This window comes from Columba livia, chromosome 2 (genome assembly GCF_036013475.1).
Source record: "Columba livia isolate bColLiv1 breed racing homer chromosome 2, bColLiv1.pat.W.v2, whole genome shotgun sequence".
NCBI classification, from domain to species: domain Eukaryota; kingdom Metazoa; phylum Chordata; class Aves; order Columbiformes; family Columbidae; genus Columba; species Columba livia.
Window position 1 is genome coordinate 55,498,273 of NC_088603.1, and position 19,287 is coordinate 55,517,559.

At 33.6% G+C, this 19,287-nt stretch overlaps 1 protein-coding gene across 23 annotated transcripts in view; it reads right to left on the minus strand.

Moving 5' to 3' along the window:
* Window positions 1-19,287, minus strand: part of LRRFIP2 (LRR binding FLII interacting protein 2) — a 55,939-nt gene that overhangs the window by 20,473 nt on the left and 16,179 nt on the right. For 8 of the 23 annotated variants that reach the window (XM_065052035.1, XM_065052050.1, XM_065052047.1 and 5 more), the window contains exons 3-14: window positions 17,436-17,522; window positions 15,932-15,982; window positions 13,159-13,212; window positions 11,268-11,333; window positions 9,417-9,458; window positions 8,423-8,488; window positions 6,924-6,998; window positions 6,109-6,156; window positions 5,980-6,024; window positions 4,499-4,546; window positions 4,347-4,400; window positions 1,531-1,638 (exon numbers count right to left, since the gene is read on the minus strand). In XM_065052035.1, coding sequence (XP_064908107.1) covers window positions 1,531-1,638; window positions 4,347-4,400; window positions 4,499-4,546; window positions 5,980-6,024; window positions 6,109-6,156; window positions 6,924-6,998; window positions 8,423-8,488; window positions 9,417-9,458; window positions 11,268-11,333; window positions 13,159-13,212; window positions 15,932-15,982; window positions 17,436-17,522 — 744 coding nt within the window. The remainder of the gene's footprint in view (window positions 1-1,530; window positions 1,639-4,346; window positions 4,401-4,498; window positions 4,547-5,979; window positions 6,025-6,108; window positions 6,157-6,923; window positions 6,999-8,422; window positions 8,489-9,416; window positions 9,459-11,267; window positions 11,334-13,158; window positions 13,213-15,931; window positions 15,983-17,435; window positions 17,523-19,287) is intronic. The other 15 variants (XM_065052057.1, XM_065052055.1, XM_065052052.1 and 12 more) reach the window with 9 other exon arrangements.

Consider the following 19,287-nt stretch of genomic DNA (forward strand, 5'->3'; position numbering starts at 1 on the left):
GTATCTCAAGTATCTGGCTTCTTTGAAAACACCTGTTTTTCTCCCAGTCCAAGGACAAGAGACTTGGAAATCTGCTACAAGGAGAAACAAATGTTACAAGATCTTTCATTTTCCTTCTCTTTTGGTTTCTGCAGAAGGAACATGGCATTTCCATGGCAAATTTACCATCTCCAGAGATGTACTGAAATTGTAAAATGCAAATATTTCTCACTACTATGATGGTAAATTGTTACGACATCAATTAATCTGAAGCATCCATTATTACAATACCAGTTACAAAGCACTATAAGAACATTAAATCATCTAATTGCAGAACCAAGGAAACAGCGGTGGTAAGGTGCTCTGGCAGTCACCTAGTCCTGCCTCCCAAAGCCAAACCGCTGCCAAGAGCCCAGGTTACCTGTGGCTTTACCCAGCCAAGTCCCACCAGCTCCCAAAGCTGGAGGTTCTCCAGCCTTGTTGCAGCCTGACAGAGCACAACACCGACCTCCTTGTGGAGCTCCTTGCACCGAACTCCTGTGGGCTCATCTGAACTTCTCGAGCTGCAACATGAGGCTGCTGCCCCTTCTTGCGCTGCGTGGCATGGGTGTGCAGAGTTTGGCTCTTGCTTAATGGAGGCTGCTGATCACCACGTAGCGTCCCCTTGGCCCAACCCAATAAAGCCCAGTTCTCTCAACCTTTCCTCCTACCGCATGTGTTAACCCTGACTGTCATTTCAAAGACATGCCAAAGAACAAAAATATCACTATTTTTTCCACTGTTAAACACAAAAGGTTTGATGGCAAGCAACAAAAAGGAATTGGACAACACCCTCAGGCACATGGTGTGAACTGTTGGAGTTGTCATATGCAGGGATAGGAGTTGGACTCGATAATCCTTGTGGGTCCCTTCCAAATCAGGAAATTCTATGATTCTAAGAATTTCTAGAATTGGTAGTAGCAATAAAGAGAAGGCAGCTGGGTTTGTTGTGAACAATGTTCGGATTAAAGGAATACACAGGAAAATCTTAGTGATAATTTTCCTGTACCATGGTCTGTTGACTTGGGATTCAGTACAAGAGCAGAGCCAACAATAAGAGTTCCAGTAGTGGATCCTGACAAAATCTTAACTTGGATCAATGAACCCTAAAATGTACCAAAGAAGGCTCAGTTCTAAGTATTTATTTTTGTCACTAAAACAAGTAGTAATAGTATTCCAAAATACACAAAAAACCTAGACATTTGATTTCCACAAGAAAAAACCCCAGCCTTTTAAATTTAAGAGGTGCTTAAGCTCATCACACACAAAACGTGAAGCATTAACACATCACATGCTCCTAGCAACAGGCAAAATCCCCTTCAAAATAAATAAAGCAGCATGCTTTCTAAAAATTCAGACTCCAGATATATTTATACAAAAAATGCCCCCAAATCTATTTGCTATTAAATAACTCTGAGTGCTTTCACAGTATTTATTATTTCAGAGTAAGAACATCCACAGTTAGTAAATTCGCTGTGTTCACCACAGCATAACAAGCAGCATTGCACTCACACTATTCAAATCTTGGATGTCATCTGCATCGGAAACAACGCTTCCCCTGCGGTTGGAACGACTAAAATAGTCAGCAGCAGTTTCACTTTGATCAGAAAAATCAGAAGACTTCAAAAGATAAGGAGAAAGGTGAGAGAGAACTGAAGATGATACCACAGAATGAACAAAAGTTTATTTAAAAAAAAACAAACTCCAACAAGCAAGAAATCCTAAGTTAAATCTCCATTATTGCAATTTGTTTTTCTAACAGTTTAACAGCTGTAAAAATCTTAATTATTCTTCTAGAAGTTTGCTACTTTAAATGTGTCTACATGAATAAAATGTGTGCCACACTGATATGAATACTTTAGTCAGCATATGCATTGTTTTTAAACACTCTCTTCACATGTTTGTTATTCTTATAGTTGACAGTATCTAAAATGAAAAGCAATGAACATTTATTATTGTTTCATTTTCCTCATATGGAGTAAAATAAAAAATACAGACATACAAAAGGGTTTAGTACTAAAATAGCACCCAACAAGCTACAAAAATACTTTAAAAAAAGTCTGTAGAACATTAAAACATTATAGAATCAGAAGCTGATAAATAATAGTATTTTCCTCTACAAATGCTGTCTTTTTTTTTTTTTTTTTCAAATTAACACAATCCCCACACATACTCATAGTAGGATCTGGGCTTCCTTCATTTAGAACTTTGAGAGGCAGTACAACAGAAGACAAGCTTACTCCCCAAAGCTTATGTCAGAAGTACCTAAAAATGTCAGGATAAAATGCTAATGCTACACATCAGTGGTAAAAAAGATAAAATATATCTAACCACACTACAGTAAATACACCTGCCATGGGAATTCAAATGAAATATTTAACTGAGAAAACATTATTTATTCATGTTAAACGTAGTTTTTGCTGAGAACAGTAGGTTTACCAAAAGTGTTGTACTGATAACATCCTGCTTCAAAAGACTTGACTTTATAGTTAATGTGAACATTATACTTGGTTTTAAAAGCAATTATAAGAGCACAAGCTTTAAATGAACAGTTTGAAAATATTGTTCCTATCTAATTTTCACCACTCAAAAAAATAATTCTGATTTCTTTGTACTTGATGTACATGAGTGATGCGGCCTCATCTTATTCTGACCAAAAGACAGTGAGATGCCTTTTATGCAAATATGACCAGTTACATATAAAACAGTTTGCTGATGAACACCTGTATCAGATTAGGACTACAGAATTGTATTTTTTCTCACTGCTAGGTTATATTCTATTTCTCTGACAAAGAATTTTTTATATATATATATCAAAGTAAATATATTTACACAATCAGAGATTTGGCTAAACTTTCTTATTTGACTTGCATTTCACAAAGTAGAAATATGCTGAACAGAATTCTGCTTGTATAAATTATGCTTACAGCAGAAGAACAAACAACTCAAGGCCTACAAACACAATCTATGACACCACAGCTCTTGTCATTCAAAACCAAGTTACCTTTGCTGTTGGCAAGTCCATACATCCAATAAACCTGACTGCTTGTCTTTCTATGCCTTTTGTACTTCTAATGTCTTTCTCAATAGATTTATAAAAACTGATACAGTTTAAGATGGAGATACACACGCAGGTTTTCACCAGCATTTTCTACTGTTTCCTACTTTATCTTTTGATTTTCAGTGAGTACTGAGCTGACTTCCCATGCACTACCCAGAGTGAAACCAAAATATTAACCACAGAAACAGTAGAAAGGGAAAGCTATGAATAAGATTTTTACTTAATCCGTTTTTCAGAATTCTTTTATTAAACAAATACTTTGAACTCTAAAACATTCACCAGTGTGAATGAATGGAACCTTGGCATTACTGGTATCACATATACATATATATATGTGTATATATATATATACATATATATGTATTATATATACATAGCAATATATAATATCAGATCTCAGTATGAAGTGTATGCTTTTAAGAAATGAATCTCAGTGTTAAGAGAAACCAAGTTCAAGGGACTTTGCAGATGGATGTTAGGTTTTGGAATTTCATTCAAGCAATAGCAAAATTCCTGTTTTCTTACATTCTCAAAAACTCACTCTGACATCTGTTGTAGCTAAAAACATCCAGTTTTGCAAATCTGTTTTCGTTTAGTCTCTATAACATTGTTTAGAATATGTTAAAAATGAAAAAAAAATGATTGAACATTTCAATGTAGCGCATACCAGAATATTGATTTACTTTTTCATGTAGCATGACAAATAAGCAGCAGTACCAGTGAAACTAAGACAGTTGTTCTGTGGCAGAAACAGAACAGAAGCATTTAAAAAAAATCAATCCGCAGCACAAAAAGCCATCTTTGGAACAATCCTTTTAACACAGTACAGAACAAATTTCTCTGTTTTGAATACTGGTCACCATAAAAAATGAGCCAGCAACTTCTTACTGCACAATATAACAAAGTTTGCTATAGTTCCCTTCCCAAAAAGACAGACTTTTTCACATGTATTGTAGAAACAGTTTAATGTGCCTGCCCCAACTATGTACCATATTCCATTTTCCAACTCCTTCCATATATATATATTACAAACACTTAAAAGATGTTTAGAAAAACAAATTCCTTATTGCTTCTCCACTTAACTGTCTTCTGCTAAAACTTTACGTCTTACTAAAAATCAAATCTCTGACGAATTACATTTTTTGGATGTAGAATTGAAAAATCGAGTCTGTGTTTTGGTCAGTAAAGAGATCCCCAGTGTAAACACTCATAATCATCGTGCGTTAGTATCAAAGCATTTAGCAAACCATGCAAAAGGAACGCTCACCATAGGACTACTTCGAATTGAGCTTGCTCTTGAAGAATAACTGTATTCAGATGGCTAAAGAAAAGTTATGAAGGAAATTTTCACAATATTCATAGATTTTTCTCTCCAGAAAACAAAGTTAATGAAAGAAACCAAAAGCCTGTTACACTTACAGTGCGAGAACTATATGAGCTATATAATCCATCACCATACAAAGATGCCTGAGAAAGAAGGAATGAAATACCATTTATATTCAGTCTGAATTATGCCATGCTCTTATACACCGTAATTCTTACAAACTCTAATGTACTCTATCTTATTCCATCTACACATTTTGCAGTTAACATTATACTTTTTGAAAGGACAAACAACTTTTACAAATTTCCAGCAGCATTTCCTCCTACTATTAGGGATTTTTATTTCCAAATATAAATCTAAGATTTTCCTTGCACAATAGCAAAAGAGTTAAAAAAAAAACAAAAACAAAACAACCCAAAGCTTAACTATTTTCAGAAATAAATGAATTAAAATATTTAAATTGCCATTTGGTTTTTGCTGTTCTGAAGTCTTCAGAAGTTTTAATCCATGCTGGGAACTGAAACTACCTTGTACACTGATCAGTTTTATTTTGTGCTCATCCATGCAGGTTTTCCTGAAGAAGAATGTTTCAAAGTGTAAGGCTGAAATCTCTTTATCTTTTAAAGAAGCTCTGGGCAACACAATTATAAAAAAAAAAATGAACTACAGTCTCATGCTGCTTTCCTCCTACATCTCTAGTATAAATCAGAATTATATGTAGATTAGAATTATAGATAATAGCAGTCATTATGACCTTGATGTCTCACTGGATCTTATAATGTTTCCTTGAAGAACACGCATAAAGCCAAAAAAAGTAAATTATCTCCGTTTGCAATCCAAGCGTAGAACAAGACCTCACTAACTACATAAAAATATTACATAAGAGTACTTGACAATTTTCTACATAGGCTTAGCATGTCTCTAAATGACAGTATAAGTTGGATTTGAACTACTGTAGCAGCAAAGTCAAAGATTCAGGCATGCATGTCACTCTTTGAAGACAACAACTTTTTGTAGAGCTATCTTAGTCATTTTAATGGAACTTCCAGCTATACTAGAAGTGCCATTAAAATGGCACTATAATACTTTTTATTTTGTAAAGATGCAGATTAGGCTTTCATCCTATTACATTTTTGTATTACTATTACATTTAAATATGGCATCTTATTTGAAAGTATTTAAAGTGTATTTACCACAAATTTCTGTAATCTCCTAACAATGATTTTTCCTATTCAAATGCTTAAGTTCTTTAAATACTTTTTTTTGTATTATACATGCAGTTGTTATTTAGTATATTTAGATTAACTTGTTGCAACCCATGTTCTTCATCATCATTGTTGTATTCATAAACTTTATGCTTGTCCATAAAAAGATCAGTAAAACAGCAGCAATTACTAAAATTCTTTAGAGAGGCAATTTTAAAATGTTAAAAACATTAAACTGAGTGCCTCCACAGAACAACGCACACAAGCAGCAGCTTTATTTAAAAATATGAAAAAATGCACATGTAATACTGTCAAGCCTCATGGCCATACAATACAATTTTATGGCAACCATGCAAATGGTGCTTACGAACCAAACTGATACTTCTTATCAAACCAGTGTTTACAGAAGGAGACACCTATGAAGAAAAGTGTAATTTTATATTTCTGAGGCCATTCAAACATCTAAAGATAGCCAAAATGTTATTTTATGTGGTACTAACCCTGTAACTCCTAGTTGTTGCCACTGGATCACTGTATAGAGAAGATGACTGTAGCACGAAGAACAGAAAATGTCAGAAACACCTGTTCTGTGTACATTTCTTTTAATCTATTACTTTATACTCCCCAAAAGTTCTAAGGATTGAAATAATAAATTTCACATCTATAATAGACAGGAATTTTAAGAATTGTGTGGATACACACTCCAAGAAAACCCATTATCTTTGAAATCATAATCTAAAACATTAATTAAAACAATCCAGTCTTTTTATCAGAAGATTTGTAGAAAAGAATGATAAGAAATTAAATAGCTTTCAAAAGACATGCTGATTTCCTCTAGCTACTTATTTCAACCTGTCCAGCAGCTGCAGGTACTGGAAGGTACCACCCAACTTACAACAGACCATTGCTTTATCTCTCCTGTTACTGTAGAAGAAAAGCAGTACATTGGTACCAAACTTTAAAGACTTTTTGCTGTTGTTGCTGTTTTTTAAAAATAGGACTTTGAAAAAGTGTCACAGACACTAGTTGTTTTCTTTATATTACAGAGCAATCAGGAAACAGAAATTTTAATTTTAAAACCCCACATACACAGAACACAGAGTAAACCATACGCAGAACACAGAGTTATCCATTCATTTTATAAAAGGCAACCCTTAAGAGCAAGAAATACAATTTCAACTACCACTAGCTGTAATAATTTGCAGTCTTATAGAAGGAAAGAAAGAGAAGTTTGTTTCATATAGGATAAGAAAGCAAATCCAACTATATGTATTTTATATACATAGAAAAATTAATATAAGAAGAGGAGACAGACCCGAGTATGGTAGGAAGGAACTGGTTTACTATGTCTAAGGCTGCTATAATTTCTTTGATCATAGTAAATTCCACTCTGTGGGGGGAAGAAAAGAGAAAAGTTGCATCTATAGATCTTGTAAATAAAAGTTCTATCTCAACATTGCCCAAAAGTTCCCAAGCTTAGAACTTGTACAGAATGCTGTAAAAATTTTCCCCTATGGTTGACCCATATATGACATTCTGAAGTAAGTAAAGCATAAAAAAACCAAACTACTTATGTATTCTATATATCACCATTATCTGTATTTTTAATACCATGTCCAAAGTAGTAAATTATTTTGTGTCCTTTTCCCCCCCCTCTAATAAATAACAAAGCCCCAAAAAGTTTACCTAAGCCCTGATAAGTGAAGCATGAAATATATGGAGAACGTATTTGACGAAACTTGCTAATAATTAGTACAATTATTTGCTTGATTTTTTTTTCTATTAGATACCAATCTGAATCAGAGCATATGGGGAGAGATGACAGAAATTCCTAAGAATTTAGTAGTGGAATGGCTGTTTGTGTGATCAGCATTAGTCTGCACCCTACCACCATTCCTTATACCACGCGTGCATGCTGAAAGCCTAGCAATTATACTTTGGCTTTGTTGTTTTTTGACACTTCCTACACAAATTGCACATAAATGTATATGTGAGAAAAAAAATTATATATACATAAAATGAAGGAAAAACAGAGAGATGAAGACATGACAAAAAGTAGTGCTTTCAGCATGTAGTGCTTGATATCTCAATAGGCCATGAAAGGCAGACAGATCCATACTACTCATGTATTTAAGGACTGGGGAAACAGAAAAATGGTGCCTCGATAACGCACACAGAAATGCTGTAATACAAACATGTAAATACACAAATTATTTCAGCTTTTCCTCAACACAGGTGGCCATGTCCCCAATCCCTGATGCAATTGCTGATTCATCAGTGCCAAAACACTCTGAAAAATTACATCCAAAATATATGATTTCTTGGCACTATATTCACATATGTTACACTGAACTTTCTAAAATAGTTTTGGGAATATCACAATAATCCACATGCCTTTTTCAACAGTTCACTGGGTTAATGTCACTGTTTTTGGTAAATTCAATCTGTTTTACATCTACATTTAAAATATCTCTAAAGTGATAGGGGATAAAGTGTAAATAATAGAGCACATATCTCCAACCTGACTGAATAAACTTTCATCCAGAAATGCCAATCTACATATTCACAAAAGCCTTCCCCAGGCCTCCAACAGAACATGATTTCTATTCAGCTGATTCCATTCATGGAATTCCACTGCCATGAGCACAGTTTCAAATGCTCAACTTCAGGTCAGAATTTAGTCAGTACAAGAGGTCTCTTTTTTCCTGAAAACATTTATGTGTATGTCAGCAAGCTAATAAATCTATCCATAACTTTATCAGTATGTAACTCTACACAGTATATTTATAATAAATATTATAGTCAAAAACTAACCAATAAGTCTTTACGTGAATAAGCAGCTTTCTTCTTTGAACTATGAGATTCACTGTAAGCATGACTCTAAGAATAAAATTTAGAGAATTAATGCTACTATATAGTAACATCAATCTTAAAACATAAATAAGTCAAACATAAGGATTTAAAATTTTTATCACCTACAATGGAAGCACAACAGAAAATTCTAACTACATTATTAGAATAATAGGCCATACTTCTATCTGTGTAAAAAAGAACCGATACGTGCATCTATAACCAATACTATCTCTGATTAACAGGGGCTTGGGCTTAAGACAGTGCTCACATTTCACAAAAAAAAAAAAAGTATAACCAGTAAATAAACTAAAAAAGCTTAACATTACAGATTATTCTAAGCATTATATTGTGTTTGCCTATCTGTAGCTAATTCAAATAACATTGCTGTTTAAACAAATTCAGCTTTTTAAGCTGCTTACATATTACTTCTAGTGGCACTCAGTGCTTGCCTTTGCTTAGGAGACATACACAAATTTTACCTGGCATAATACCAATGAGAATGTGATGTACACTACTACCACTTCATAACAATAAGGATTTTTAAAGTAAAGTTATGTAAACCACCTGTTTTTTCTCAGGACAATTTTAGTCAAAGTTTCTATATGGAAATGGAGAATACAAATATATGCATATACACATTTTGTTTTTAAGTCTAATCTGTATGTATCGCTTTGCTTTAAAGTTCAGAAATAATAAATACTAAAAAGTGCTTACTGTAAGACAGTTATCTGTAGTATGTGACTTCATTAGATTTTCTCCCAGAAAAAGTTTATACATGCATTCTATAGAAAGTGTTAGAATTGTACTGCTATTTTAGGTCTGAAATTGGGATAGTACAAATTCATATACTTAAAAAAAAAAAAATCAATAATTCAAAGTAGCTGGTTAGTGTCACTACATCTTAAAACCAAAGTACTAAAGTTTTCACTGAAAGACATGCAAAGTGTTAACATACAGGGACCGAGTATCTTGAAGATATATCCTTAGTACTGTCATACTGCAGTAAAAAAAGAAATTAAAATAATGAAATTAAAAATGTATATATATCAAAATTAGTTGGTTTTTTTTTTCAAATAATGACTAAAATACTTAAAAGGAAATTGCAATACAACATTCTACTAATTATGAAAATGTATACATAGAGGAATGCCATTTATTCAATCTAAAGGGCATTCTGAGGCTGGAACACTGTTTATTAAAGACTATTTTTCCCCCAACAGCACCTCGATTTCTGAAAAGTAAAATATTTTGGACAGCAGCAGGTTATGTGAAATATTTCATGTGGTTTTGGTAACAGTGTTTTAAATAATTAAGCAAAGTCTCGTACAATACATTATATTAAACTGGGAGTGTGTTTATTAGGTGATGTGATAATAGGCTCATGTCCACACAGGCAAAGGAGCCCAGAGGACCATCAGTCAGCTCTGATGTCAAGGTGTGAAACCCATCAGGATGTGGGGGGGTCTTAGGGCACCTTACAGACCAATGGAGGTCACTGCCTACAGGGTATGGAAGACACTATGGGATGCAAGGTAACCTAGAGAGCAATCGAAGGTGGGGAAAGGGAGGGAGATACAGCTGTTTGCAGAAGGAGCGAATGTGTGAAAAAGAAGGAATAGTCGGATGAAAGTTGCGTGTAAAGAGACTGCCTGTCTATCAAATTTAGCAACTCAATATTCATAAAAACAGCTTTGTAGTAATAGTTTAGCCAGTGTCCACATGGGCCTTGTCACTCAACAACAGCAAAATCTGTGGAGTTTACACATTCTTTTTAGTGTACAAATCTTAAATTTTCAAAGCAAGCTTATGTTTTCCAGTTCATTTAAAATTTCACAGGTATAACAGCTATTCCGACTGCAGGTAATGCACAATCCAAAAATGTTACTTAGTATCATCCTATGCTTCCTTAAAACAAACAAACAAAAAAAAAGCACAAACAAAAATTGAAGGCAGCTTGAGAACATTACAGACTAACAGCATGCTAGAGTACCACCCAGTATAATTTCCATCATGATAACTACTGAGACAATTACAAGAAAATATGATTTCTACTTGTCTATTGATACACCTGAAAATTCCTTCTAGAGATCAAATAAACACCAAAAATCCCCTAGTTTTAGATTTTGTATCTGTTTATAAATTGATATAGGCCAGGTTTAGTTCATATTATTTCATATTGTTTTTAATATTATCTCAATAGTTCCAATATATCCAATATTCATATTACATTAAAAAGTAATTTAATATTATGAATATAATTTACAGACTATAGTACCTTTTTGTGCTTCTAAAAGTATAACTATACAGGACCCAGAGGACACTGTACCAGTTTTAGCCAACTTAAGATAAAAAATATTAAAAAAAAAATAAATTAAGTTATTAGCTTCCAATAAGCAACCTTGCTATCAGAGAATTGAGAGATCACTCAGATTATTATCATAATAAGATTTAACTTATACCTTTACTTAACTGTTAACAGCTTAAGTCTACTATATTTAACTTGCTTAAACTAGGAAACCACAAAATAAACAGAAATATCTATTTCTGAAGAATTGAAATTTCTGTTTGTGTTCCCTTCCCTGAGACTAATTCCCTTCAAACTCGAAGTTATCTTCAAAGACCAAACACAACACTTTGAGCCCTCAAACTTGCAATCACAAAGCCTTCGATTACATTAATCAATCAGTCGAATTAATACAATTTTCTACATAGAAGCATGCTTTCACCAAACTACTGCTTTGGTAAGTAGGCACAGAAAATGTTATAATGGGAACACATCCAAGCATGCTCATTCCAGGCTACACACCACAAGATCTCTCCTTCTGGAGGTACTTGCTCTGCTCCTGTGAGACCCACTGACATCCAAAGAACTCTTAGGAATGAAATTGTAAAAATATATCAACATATAATTTTTAAAAGCTCTAGTGAAAACTGTTCATCTTCACTGAAAGGCACAAAATAATCAAAGCAGTCAAAGAAATTCTGGGTATTCGCCCCCCAAATGAGCTCAGTTACCTGCTGAGTTCAAACCCTATTCTTTAGTTCAGGGTAAATTACTACATCTCTATTTTAGCACATTTTTTATGTTAACGGAAACAAGAACAGATCTGAGCAGACTTGTACCATCTCACAAGTTTATAAGTGTTGCCACATAATACATTTTACATGTTTTTTTTCTGTAAAACATTTACTGTTTGCAAAGTAGTCAAAAGTACCTTATTTAAACAATTTAGTCAGTAAAAAAATCTGTGTGATAAATTGCAGAAACACAACACCAAGACTTGCAAGATGTAACAAAATTCAGTTAATCAAAGATTGCACCTAAAAGCTGAATCCTCTTAGTAAATGACAACTTTTTCTTTAAAGTCATGCAAAGAAACAGCTTATCCTACCTTTCCAAATAGACAAATTGCTAAAATAAAAGGGTTAACTTTTGTTTATCTCCTGGTCTATATATCCAGATCAATGACAAGCTGATTTCTATGTACATCTACTCAGACAAGGAAAATGTTTACAAACCCTCAATAAAACCATTCTTTAGCACTGTATGTGACCTGAAGAGGATAGAAGAAAGCCTATACAATATGATAAATACTTCTATTAGAAGTCTTTGGGATACCTCGCATCATTCAGGCAAGTCTTTGCCACTAACAAATAACATATCCCCATATTCTCAGAGAAATAAAACACTACATCATACCAAACTCTTCTTCAAATTGTATCCAAAGGTATTACTACTTTTTCTTCCACAAATATTACAGAAACACAAGTGCAAGAACAACAGTGAGCAGGTGACCATCAGCATCAGTTTGCTATGAAAGCCCAAGCTACTGACAATGAGTAACACTGATTTGGAAGTGGCATTAATTCAGGGTCACTAAGTCAGCAGTAGTATTTACTTTACTAAACAAAAATTTGCCTGTTTGCAGAATTTGAGACAGACGGAGAAAATGGAAAAGACTTTTTTTCCCAGACTTTTTAAATTCGACCAGTGTTTGATCATTAACAGCACCTTCACAAATGACCAAGAGATCTGATGTGTAGTACAGGGCATTTCAAAAAGATGAACCAAATTCCAAATATATGGTGATTTCAAATTGGGTATATATTTTTGAAGCACCCTGTAGTAACCATAAGACAACTGACAACTTATGTATGAATCTTCATACTCTACCATTTATAGACAAGCCAATTAATCCTTACTAGTTGGCAATATCTGAAGCCTAAGTACAATTTACTCAGCTTTTTAAAAAAGACGTAAATTATATTACACTGGGATAACACTAGAAGATGACACTTAAAACTTGTAATTAAATATCTTATTTCAAATAATTGATTGTTGAACTACATATATTTCCAAACAATTTCCAAATGCCTATCCAGTTATTTTCACTAATGAAAATATACTGTAAATAAATACATGTAGTAGAGGGAAAAAAAGCATGAGGTATTTATAGTAAAAAGAATCAAAGAATTTAAATGTGATACACAATACGTAAAAATAAACTATCTTGTTAACATTGATGGAAATAAAATACCAGATGAATTTTAATATTGTATGTGACTGAAAATACTGACTCTAAAACTGCTAATACTTGGAAGACTTAAAGTATCATCCACTCCCCAAGCAAATGAACCTCCCCTCTTTTTTTTTTTCTGGAGGCCACAATGGAAAACAACACAGTTTGAACACAAACCAAATATGAATGTCGACTGGACCGGTGAGAATACCTGGCCCTCTCTGAATCTTCCTGAGAAAGGAGAAATGCAGAGTTATTTCATAGGAGAAAAAAAAAAAAAAAAATATATATATATATAAAAAAGTGACAAAGTAAAAGCAAGCAAAAGTAAGCAACATGCTGTTAGCACTTTTAATGTTATGTATCATTTTGACTAATCCATCATGGCAAGTGAACTCATTCAAGTCACAAGAACTGTGATTTCACCTGATCTAGGTAAGCATTCCAACACACTACATTAGGAGATGTAAACAAGGGAGGTTAGTTTAATTAATCATTAGTGTTCAGTAGCCAATCTTTCTTCTGATTACTATATTAATGCATAAAAAGTAAAAAAAAAAGTTTAAAATTAAGAAATTAAGGTAAAAACTTTTTAAAAAGCTTAACCGAATCAGAAGTACATTAGTAAGAAATTTACTTTATAATTACTACAGTCAGATTGTTATCATTTTACAAAGTTATATTAGCTCTAACAAAGATGTTAATTCTCAGTTTCCTCATACATATTTTATATTGTCTCTTTTATTAAAGGAACAAAGTTTCTTAGGCAAATCGATCAATTATAGGTTCTATAGGTAGTTCTGCTCCACAATGACAGTGAAAATATTAAAACCAAATTACAAAATTTGGGGAAGGACAACTAGCTAAGACACCTTAATATCTTTTGTGCTGTTGAAGATCAGGGAACGTTCACAGAAAGGAATATGCGAGAAGCAGCAGGACAAAAATGCAACTGATTTAAAACCAAAAATTAAAATGTTTCACATGCCATAAGCTTCTCAAAAATTGAGTTACTGTAAACAAGCTCATCAAGAATTAGATTTTAAACTATCCAATTTCAAGGCTACAACAGGGCTCTAAACTAGGAGTCCTTCTTCAAATTACTTGCTTTCTACAGTTTTCAATGTCTATTTTAAAGATTGCTGGCCAGTTATCTTCAGAGTTAAAAGCTTGGCCTCCAGATCATAAATAGATACCTATGGTCTAAAGTTGGATTTCAAAATGCTTACGGTCATGCGTTTATTTTCTACATTATCACTGGATATATTAACTAGTTCAATATTATTTTGTGACTATTCAAGAGGCCTGGTTGATACTCTGCAAGAAAATTTCCCACGGAGAGGACAAAAAAAAAAAAAAAAAAAAAGAAAAAAAAGGTTCTCTTCATTTCATAATGACATTTTATGTCTTCCTCTCTATAGTGTCCACTTTGAGATTTAAAACGAACATTTATACTATGTAACTTTTCAACACATAGTCAGATCACTGCCAATAGGCAGTGTAGGTTTATTTAGGGCAACAAGCCTCTTCCTGACATAGAATCAGAAAAGAGAAAGCCAGTGTTAAAGAGTTCTGCATATTCAGGTCGAAGGATAAATTAAGTACTGCAGTACGTACTGTAGGTAACTGCTGCTGGTCACTATGAAGCTTGTTTCTAAAAATTTAAGTTTGAAATATGTACTTTATCTAGGAGAGAGGTGAGGTCTCCTGATCCATGAAAGGAGTGCACATGTGCTCAGAAACCTCCTGCAGCAAATGTGCCACTTACAAGCACGAAGAGAAGGTGTTGTTCAATTGGGTGGCATTAACTTCAAATCGAAATTGCTCACAAATGCAATCTGTGTTTTGCAATTTTTGTTTTCTCTCCAGCAAGAAAGCATTCAAATGTGCATTCCGCCATGAGATAACATAAACCTATGTTGTTCTTTATAAGTGGCGCGGGAACAAATAAGCACACACATATATCAGGTAGGCAAAGAGGCAATACAAAGCCAGCACACCTTTCGCAAATAAAATTCTAATGACAGTTCTAGGATTTATCAACAGAAATGCTGATTAACTCTCATGGTAGTTTTAACTATTTGAAATTATGGTTAGTCTTGGCATGTATTTCTTAAATGTTCTTGATTCAAAACATCTGCACAGTGAACACTTCCCTAATAACAAACAGAAACTCACATATCCCATGTGCCGCCTTAAGAGGCAGGTGTAGTTTGAGAAAGGAACTCTCTAATATAACATTGCACTAAATTAGGATAAATCGAACAGCAGCTTTCTCAGATTGTAACTCAACTATCTCTATTCCTTCCTACTTACTACATTTAAAATAAATAAATGAACATTCAAATATTTTATCATTATTATTTGAAAATGAGAGGCAAAGGGTAAAAGGATGCAGGTGATGCACAGGGTGTTTTTAGTTGCCTGTGAGGGGTTTTTGGTTTGTGTTTTGTTGGTTTGGGCTTTTTTAGATTTTTGTAAATAATTGTTTTTTAAGTCAGGGAAGTGACAATCATCAGTGAAAAGACTAGCATTTGCCACATTGCTCAAAGAAGAAAAAATTAAATGCAAGTCTGCTAAGAAAAATAAAAGTAGTAAAAAACCCAAACCACAGAAGTTAACTGAAATTAAAACATCTACTACTGAAAAGATATTTACATGGATTGAAACTAATGAAATTTCATTTTAAATAGATTGGCGACTTTAAACCAATACATGGTAGAAACAAAAAACATTTCATTTTAAGAAGAGCATCTCATTTCATAGTTTGTCTTTTGCTGCCATGAAGTACCCTCCATATCCACATCCATATATGGTTTATATGTCATTATTTTCGGTAATAAAACACTTTGAAATAACACACAGCAAACCATTAGTAAATTACTTCCTCCAAATCCTGTGTTAGTTCTCTGAGTGGCACAAACATGCACAACAGGTGGTTTTAGCCTACCATCCATTTCTGGATATGAGCCCATTTTCTATCATATGAATGCTGAGAAGACTACGGAATGTGAAAAGAAAAACAAAGAAACCATTTACAATATAGATTATTCACCACACAAGACTGGAATCTTAAATCAAATATTTGGAAATATCTGAGTTAATTGCCATGTAATCTTCAGCATACTATTGGATACCTGAGGCAGCTAGAGAAGTACAAATATGGAATAATGAGAGCCATGTAAAATTGAGGCAAAAACATGTTTTGTAATTGTACTTGTTATTACCACAGGAAAAACAAACAAACAACACAAACATAAGCATTTACACGGATTTGAATGTAATAATGATAAATAATAAATTATCAATCTTCTGCATGCTGCATTGAAACCTGAACCAAATGCAACAATCATGAAATAGTCAGACTGTTGAAAACCTAGTTCCCAGGTATTTTTGCTCAAAAAAATGAAACTTTTTTTTTTTGAGAAATGTTTGGAGCAACACGCAACCATATGTATAAGTATTGTCCCAAATCTATTTATTTTTTATAAATAAAAATCCTGACAATAGGTATTTATTGTGAACACTTGGTATAATTCCTATGGGAAGAAACTGACTGAAAACAGTATACCCAAAGTTACAAATCCAAATTATCCAATTACTAAGTATATTACACATGAAAAGTACAGCAAAATAATTCTCTACTTTTTCATAGCTGTTTATCCTATACACTAGTCAGTGTACATTTTGGGTATATGTTTACTATTTATGCTGTGCTGTCAGTTATCCATATTTACATGGACCACTTGCACACCAACAACAAGGAAAGAAACTGCCCCTTGTGTTAAGTAACTCTTATAAAAGCACAAAAGTCACCAGCTGACTCAGCCACAAGTGTAGTAATTCAAATCCAGACAACATTCAGCTTCTAATCTGAAGTTTACAATTGTTCCTCTCGGTGCAAAATTATTTATGCAAGACCGAGTTCTGGATACTGTCATTATGTTCTCTCCTTCTGCTCACTTAAAATCCAATAAGCAGTAATAAGAAAGCCTCGACAATTAAAATACCTAAACATTTAGATTCATTTCTGTTCAATTTTTGTTGCTAGGTTTGAATTTAGTGCATTTGTTAAAAGTAAAACATCCAACCACCTGATGATGTCTGTAAACCTAAAATTTGAAACCACATTAAAAACATTTTATTTTTAATTTGACAGCAAGAGTGCTAACAGCCTATTTTGTATAGCAGATTTTTCCCACAAAGTGAGGGCAACTATTGAGGAAGTTCAAAATGAATAGTCGGATCAATATTTTGTGAGGTGTCATCCACAGGTAATTACAAACAAGTTGCCTTTTCAGATAAATAACCTAAGGGAAAAGAGCTGGGTATGGGGGGAGACAGAGAAGCTAATAGTTGCCTGGTGCCGTAAATACTAGCAGACCGAAAGACAAAAGTACAGAAAAATGTTAAGAATTTAGCAAAGACTTGCAATAATTCCTGATTTACACTACCTCTTTTTGCTGTCGCTCCAGCTCTCTCATACGTATATCTCTTGCTTCTGCTCGAGCTGCCCTTTTGGCTGCAAGCCTGGCTTCCGCCTACAAGCAAATTGAAAATACTGAAAATTAAACCCACATTTTTTGTGAAGACATTATTGAGCACTTTCTACAGAAACACATTAAGATTCTAACATCACAATACATAAATAGAAAAGAAATTGGAGTTCTCTGAATGAAGTTTCAGAAAGGATACATACTTAAGTCTTTACAGATATCATTACAAGTTCAAAGAATTACATGTTGATAAAAGAACTGAGTTCATAAATACTACTGTCATTAAATCAAAAAATTCATATCTTGCAGACTTTAACAGGACTCTACCTATGCATAGGATTTATACAGGTATGAATGCAGCTGCAGAATCTTTGGCCACAGACATTAAAGAAAAAAGAAGTAATCAAAACCTGGTGATTGGTATATACAACTATGTATCTTCTCCACTTTCTATCCAGCCTCAATCAAAAAAGAAACACATTGTCTTTCAGATCCTAAATGCCACCTCAAATCTAATCAGTTAATAATTATGAGGTAATAATTTTTGACATAAAGCAAACAGCTGAGGAAAACAAGCTCATTTTTTACATGTTTGTAAAATGAGCTCATGAAAATTTTCTCTTAAATTCTTAGAATATTAAGCCACTGAAGACAGGTTTTCCATCAAGATTTCCTGTTGTCTATCTACTGTTGCTTAAAAACTTAAGAGAAATATCAGTAGCCAAAAGTTCAGAACTCCTACCATGCAAAACACCTAATTTTATAGAACTTCATAAAAATGTAAAATTCAATGGGGTTTTGCCTTTGGTTAGGGTTTTTTTTCTGCTTTTGCCACCATCACAGCACAGGTTTATGTAAAGTATTAGAAACTTACAAAATTCATGACAATTGCAAATAACTGTTTTTCACTGTGCTTCAGGAAAAAAGTTTAAATTATGACTACACTACAAGTACAAAGATACCTATCAATGACAAGAAGGAGGGCAAACACATTATAGCTTCATTACTTAAACCAGTTTGTATTGGTTTCAAATGACTCTCATTAAGATTGTGTTTCTATATTTTGCATACTCAGATGAAGTGATTCCAAAGCTGTGTCAGCGCTCCTGACTGCCACGCTGCAATCCTTTTTCCGAGCAGCGTAACACTTCTTCCTACCCAATGACAGCACGCAAGAAAAGCAAGGGAATTACCATGCATCAGGAAGGCTTTTCTTACTTGCAGCCCTACTCTGTCATTGTCTGTAATCATAGCTCTGTGGCCTATAAACTTTGACACAGATGTATATGCAGCACAGAAAGAGAAAGGACTCACACGGCTGACAGGTCTGGGTTCAATTCTGCCTGTAAATCAGCAGATACACACATCTAGCCTTTAGACTCTGGCAAGGTTTTCTTGCAAAAGATAGAAAGTTCATTTGTTTACTGATTCATGCTGAAAATCAATTCACATTTCACTCTGTCCTAGTCCAGTAGCCACAGATCAAACTTTCACATTCCTACAGTAGAAGGGAAACTCCATTTCTCCCAATTTACTAAGCCCTTGAATTTTACAAACATTAGTCATAAAATGGGTGCCTGAATTCAAAGAAATAATTTTTTTTCTTATAGAATTTTTTTCGAAAAAGTTTGCTATTACATTAATTATTAATCTGAGCAACCAGGTTCCTCTAAAAGGTACACAATTTCAAAAAGACAAAGTAGTTGGCAAGTTAACTCAGAACGCAGGTCTTGAGCTTCCTTCAGCAAGCCCTAGAGCAAGAGACAAATCACATTACCATTTGAAAGGCCATCATAACAATTAATTCTTT